The 6,571-nt window shown below is 49.9% G+C and overlaps 1 protein-coding gene across 1 annotated transcript in view; it reads right to left on the bottom strand.

Annotated features, from left to right (window-relative positions):
• The window catches only part of Sesn2 (sestrin 2), a gene marked incomplete in the record, with an annotated part of 24,561 nt that extends 23,936 nt beyond the window's left edge, over positions 1-625 (bottom strand). The window contains 1 exon segment of the mRNA XM_005394946.2: positions 173-625. Coding sequence (XP_005395003.2) covers positions 173-262 — 90 coding nt within the window.
• Positions 626-6,571: the final 5,946 nt, after the last annotated feature.

The following is a 6,571-nucleotide window of genomic DNA, read 5'->3' as shown; positions in this document are numbered from 1 at the left end:
GGGAGGGAGGTAGGGGGAGGGGCCGAGGGGCGGCTGCGGTTGATGCAAGCCAGCTCCGGGCTTACGCGCTCCACTCCCTCCCAGCGCCCGGGGGGCGCGCGGACTCAGCTCCGGACAGCCCGAGGCTCGAACGCGGCTCCGGGAAGTGTGGCGTCGCTCGGTTGCCGCTTACCTCTCCGGCCCCCGGGTCTCCGACGCCGCCCCGGGCGAACGGCAGGTAGCCCTTGAGATCGGAGCGGCACTCCGGGTCGGCAACGATCATGGTGTGCGCCGGACCCAGCCGCGGCGAGGAGACGACCGGTGCACTGGAGGGGGTCTTGGACCGGCGCTCGCAGGAAGCCGGGGCTTGGGGCCGCCGGGGAGCTTCTGGAACTCCGGGGTGTCTCTAGGGGTTCCAGGACGCTCGCAATCCGGAGGACGACGGCTGCTGCGCTGGACTCTTCTCCTAGTCTGGTTCTCGGAATAGTAGATGGTCTTGGGGGCCAGGTATTGGCCGCGACGCGGGGGTTCTCACGGGCGCGAGTGCCTCGGAAGTCCGCAGTGGCCAGCGCTTCTCGCGGACCCAGCGCTCCTCAGCATCCCCGCCGCGGAACTGCCAGCGCTCGCCCGGCTCTGACACCAGCAGTGCCTCTCAGCCCGCTGCGGTCCCCGGGGGAGGGCGGGGACACAAAAGCCCCGAGGCGCAGCCAATCAGACGCCTGTTTCCCGGGGAGGCGGGGGATACACCTCCCTGTGGAGCCAACTGTTCAGCCAATCGGCTTCGGGAAGCGCCCGGGAACTCTGGGAGCTGTAGTCGGCCTCCGACGAATGCTGCAAACTTTTGCAAGAGGCTTTAGTCATACCGCTGGCAATACCAGACGAGAGTGACAGCCCGGAGAGTCACTAGGGCTGCATGATGAAACGGGACGTTACGGGCTGGGCCAGAGAGCCAGGTGTGAAATCCCTCTCAAGTGAGTTCAGCTTTTCAGTTCCTGGAGGGACTGGTTAGGGTTGGGAGAGGTTTGGCTCCGCGGTATCTAGTGGTGCTAATTATAGAGCTGAGTACCAGACATTAGGAGGCCAGAGAACACCACCCTCTTCCCCCAGGCCTCGGAGAGGACTCCACCTGCAAATGTGCCAGGCACAGGGAATCCACCTCGTTTGTGGAGTCTCTGGAAAAGCCCCATTCCCTGAAATGCCGTCAGCAACCTCACGTCCTAGCTCAGCCTCTGTTGCTGCAGTTTTCTCCCTTCTCTCTTGCTGCCTTCTCCTGTCACGTCCTCCACCCCTGCCACCCTGTTTCTCGAAACTTCGTAACAACGCGTTCTGCTGGGTTTATTCCCGCCTGGCTCTCTGGCCACTCCTCTGACCCCTTTCTCCTCCCACTCCCTGAGACGTGGGTGCACCCTTAGTTTCTGTTTTACCCCTCTTCTTCCCAGACACACTCTGTCTGATCTCATCCTCTTCCTGCCCTTAAAGTCTCCTTTTGCAAGGAAGTTGCCTCAGCTAGCACCTCAACGCCTCGAAGCTGAATTCATCTACTTCCCAGACAGCCCCTTTGTTGTTTGTCCTCAGACCCCTCTTTTTTGTTACTTCAATTTAAAAATCACTGTTTAACCTGAACAGGGAGTGAGGGTGGTCTAGACCATCCAGGTCCCCTCTAAGATGTTTGGAGTCTGGTTTATGGTTCCCAAGATAAACCTCTGGCTTGGTCTCCTGCCTCCAGCTTCTTGGGAGAAGGAAATGAATCTCCATTCTCTTCTGAGCTCCAAAGATACTTAGGGTGGGTTTCTTTTAATATTTTTCACATTCTACCTTGTGTTGTAGCTTTCTATGCATATGTCTTATCTGGCCTCCCTTTTTTTCTTTTATTTCTTTTTTTGGGGTGGGGGGAGGTACTAGAGATTAAACCCAGAACCTTTGTACTGAGCTACATCTCCAGCCATTTAAAAAAATGTTTTTTAAAAAAATTTTTTGACACAGTTTCTCTAATTCACTAAATTGCCCAGGCAGGGCTAAAACTTGTAATCTTCCTGCCTCAGCCTCCTAGAGTGATTGATTGGATTACAGGCATGTACCACCACATCTGGCCTTTTTTGCTCTTCCTTTTTTTTTTTTTTTTTTTGAGACAGTCCCACTATATAGTCCAGGCTGAATTTGATCTCGCTACATAGCCCAGGCTGGCCTCAAACTCACAGTCCTCATACGTACTGGAATTTCAGGTGTGTGCTACTGTTATCTGACCTTTTTGATTATAAACTCTTTGAGGGCAGGATTTACATTTTGACATTTTTTTCTCCTGTCTTATGCCACCTAGCACAATGTCCTATTGCTAATTTGTTCTTGGTTATTTATTCTTCCTTTGGGTTAACTTTCATTTTAAGCAACCCTTTAATTAGATTCAACTTTCATTTTAAAAATGTAAGCTGCACATGACCGTGCATGTTTTGTAATCCCAGTTACTTGGGAGGCCGAGGCAGGAGGATTCCACATTCAAGGCCAGCCTGAGCAAGTTAGTGAGACCCTGTCTAAAAAGGAGGGAGGGGGCTAAGGTTGTAGCTCAATGGCAGAGCACTTGCCTAGGCCCTAGGTTCAATCCCAAGCACTGCTTCCCCCACAAAGAAAGTAGTTTTATCACCTGCCACACCCATAGTCCTTGTCTGGCCTTCAAAACTTGCTTTCAGTAACCTGTTTTGCAAATCATTGCCCACTGGAATTGTACTTGGCATTCAAGGCCTGTATGCCTGTTTGTGGGATGAAAGAAACCTTTGTTCAAATGCCACTTCCTCCCAAAGTTTTGCTTCTTCGGTTTAGCTAAAAGTAATCCCAGCCATTCCTCAACACATTCTACCTTTTTTATGCCACTGGTTTCCAAACTTAATTTAGCTTCATTATCACTTCTATGTGCCTTACTCCTTTCCTCCAATTAACGATGGAATGTTATTGACCATTAGTACAAAGCAAGGGAAGTGCAACTCAGTAGGTAAAATTGCTTGTAAAAGTCACACAGTGTCCTCTTTTGAGGGCACCAGGCTGTGTCAGAATTCTTTAAGGAACTGCATCTAATTGTCTCTGTGTCCCTCACTAGCATCTAGTGAGTCCTAAGTGTTTTTGTTTTTGTCTTTTTGAGACAGGGACTTATTATGTAGTTCGGGCTGGGCTTGAGCTCACTTTGTAGTCCAGGCTGGACTCGAACTCGCAGAGATCCTCCTGCCTCAGCCTCCCAAGTGTTGGGGTTATAGGGGTGCACCGCCACACCTGACTCATGTTTCTTTTTTTGTCTTTTCTTTTTAAATTTAGGACTCAAACACTGGTCATGGTGGTGCTTGCCTGTAATCCCAGCACTCAGGAGGCTGAGGCAGGAGGATCGTTGCAAGTTTGAGGCCAGCCTGGGCTACAAAGTGAGTTCCAGGCCAGCCTGAACTGCATAGCGAGAACCTGTCTCAAAAAGACCAAAAAAAAAAAAAGAAAGAAAGAAAGAAAAAAAAAAAAAAATGATTCTGGGGATCAAACCTGAGTCTTGTGCATATTAAGCAAGCACTCTACCACTGAACTATACCCTAGGCCCCCAGTAAATATTTTTGAATGTATATGAGTTACCCTCCTGGTAGGAGTAACCTTTTAGAACATCTAGGGACGTGAATGAATCATCCCCAAAGCTTCACTTACAAAGTCTGTGATTTTATGAGAATGAAAAGCAAAAGATACTGATATTCTATTTTTTTTTTATTTTTTATTTTTATTTTTATTTTTGTTTTTCTCCGGTACCGGGAACCGAAATCACGACCTTGCGCTTGCCAGGCAGGCGCTTTTGCCGCTGAGCTAAATCCCCAGCCCCTGATATTCTAAATTGCATGATCTTTTGTGACCCAGTCTCCAAGGAAAGAAAGAAAGAGGCACAGACACTAACATTTACTGAGCTCCAGTAAGAATCCAGGCTATGTCCATGGTGCCAGGTAACTGTCACCATTGCCTCATGAAGTAGGCATCATATCCCAGTTTGACAGATGAGAAAACTGAGGCTCAAGAGGTGTGCTGGCCACAGTCAAGTAGCTTAGTAATATGCTAACACTTCAGAGGCGGGATGACTCCACAGAAGAAACTCCACCACACCAGTGATGGGAGAAGGGTGTGAACATGTAAGGAGCAGGCTGCCACCTGTAAGTGATGCTTGAAGCAGATAGATTAATTGGGAGTGAGAAACCTAACTGTCCGGGGCCTGTAATTGATGGGCCAGCACTTCTCCGTGGGAGGGTTTCCATGAAAGTCAGGTTATCATATTGAGATGGCTGGGGCAGTTGGAACCTGAGTGGAGGCAACCAATGAGAAAATGAATCACTGAACCGGCTCTACCGGAGCAAGTCCCTGCTCTCATTCAGAAAGAACTGACCACATCTGGTGTACCAGGCGCTGAGCTGGGCTCTGGAAGTACTAGGGGCGGGGCTGAAGGGCCCGGTGACAATGGCTGGCCACGTCCCCCCATTTCTGCTTCAGTCCGGCCTCCCCTCCTGTTGCCATACTCTCTCAACTCTTGCATCAGTGAAACTGAGGCCGCTGATTGGCCAAAGCTATTTTTATTTCTCAATCACGTTCTAGTCTTGAAGACACAGGCACCTGTAGATTAGATGTGAAATGTTTTTGAGATTTCCTCAGCTTCAGAACCTCTCTCCGATTATCACTCTAGTAGGATTCTCATCTGTTCTGTATTGATTCTTCCTGAATTAATCTTCTGATCTCAAATTCTGGAACCACTTCACTTTAATGATCTTATTCTACAGTCCTGGGGGGAGGTTGTGATTCATCACCGCAGATGTCATTTTCTAAACTTTTTTTTTTAAGTTGTCTCCTCCCTACACCAGGTCAAAACACAGTTTGTGCCCGGGGGAACTTTCAGGAAAGAAGCCGCATTCCGATTGGTTTGATGAAGCCAAAGGAGACCCACCTCCAAGGCTTCTTCACACATCCACGCAATTGTTCGCTGGGCAGCAACTGAACGGGACCCTCCCTGCTCGAGCTGACAGCTCCTGAGCTGTGGGCCCCACAGGCAACCCTGGGTATATACCGTCCCCTGGAGATGTGCGTTAGGGAGTAGGACATCCACAGACTCTCAGAAGCGGAGCCTGCTATCTTTGAAGAGCATTTCTCAGGAGTCAGGCAGCTCAGGTGTTGGTTTTTAGCCTTATCACCCAAACTGAATCCCCGCCCCCCAGTGGAGTCCCAGCCTCCCAGAACCTGTTTGCTTATCTTCAAAACAAAGGAATTTGAAAGGAGCTCTAACCCTCCAAAGTCACAATGCAAAGAACTGGTGCTGAGCAATGCATGTAATTCTCTTTCCTCGATTGCATATGGGGTGGGGAGCGGTGTGCAGAAATCTTTAGGTTTGGAAAACCTCGTTCCTGTTAAATAAAATATGAAAACTAACCTCGGTGCTTAGGGCAATTCGCTGAAGAGTTCGGTTAGTTTTGTCGACTGAGTGAATCCTTAGCGCCCCCTGCAGGCCGGGTTCTGCCACAGCTCAGCTAGAGCGGACAGAAAAAGGGGTGGGATGACGGTCGTCCAGTTTTTGGTTTATAGGATTGTCAGGTCCCATGTCACCGCCTCCAGGTTTTGAAAATAGGTCAGGCAAAAGGCTAAATAAAGATAATGTGGTTGCTGAATAGTCTCCGGGTGCCCGAAACCAACCAATCTCCAAAAAAAACTTCTTAGCCCAAATGTAGGCCTCCGCATTGGGACTTTGTCATCCTACAGGCAGGAAGCCTCAGGTCCAGACAAAAGAGATTTATGCCTGGGATGGTGGTGCACGCCCATAATCCCAGCTCTCTGAGAGCCAGAAGGTTATCTGCAGAGAGACTAGAATCTTGAGGCCCAGGTCCCAGTCTGGAGCCAACTACACCTTAATAGGCTGCCCCAGGCGCCTCACATTTCCAGAAAGGACTTCTGCCTTGCTTTTTAGCTGTGTGAACCTACACATCTCTGAACCGGTTTCCCGTTGTGTCAAACCGTGCAATAAAATTTACTCCACAGAGCTACTGCGGGGACGAGGGCTGAGGCCCACAAACCCCTTAACAGGGCTTGATGCCGGCTGAGTGTGCAAAAAGACACACCTATTATCTATATTACGCTTGTTCTTAGTCTAATGTATCAAGCTCAGTGACTGGCAGACAGTGGGTATTGGAGAAAGGTAGCTATAGCTATTGCTGGCCTAAAATTCTGTAGCACAGAGCCTGGCATTTAGCAGGTGCACAATGAATGGTAGATAGCTTTTTTTTTTTTTTTTTTGACCTAAGAACGCGGAGCATATTTTCAGTCACAACATCTTTGCGAAAGTTGCAGCACTTTCCGGTTTTTGCTCAGCAACAGGCGCCTCTTACGTAATCCGCGGCGGCCAATGAACAGAAAGGTAGGTGGGGGGTTTCTGGCAGCCAATAGCAACCCGCAGCGGCTCGCGGGATAGGCCCAGCAGGTTTCCAGGCTGGTTACGGAAGCGAAACCCGGCGGCTGTTTGAGGGGAGGGGAGAGTCTCTAGTTTACCTCTGCCCGTCAACCGCTCTCTGATTGGTGCGGACCGAGGCGACCCGCCCCTCCCCCCTCC

Source organism: Chinchilla lanigera, unplaced genomic scaffold (genome assembly GCF_000276665.1).
Source record: "Chinchilla lanigera isolate Chin_1 unplaced genomic scaffold, ChiLan1.0 scaffold00051, whole genome shotgun sequence".
Lineage (NCBI taxonomy): Eukaryota > Metazoa > Chordata > Mammalia > Rodentia > Chinchillidae > Chinchilla > Chinchilla lanigera.
Note: the sequence above shows the minus strand (reverse complement) of the source record. Positions and strands in the feature narration are given on the sequence as shown.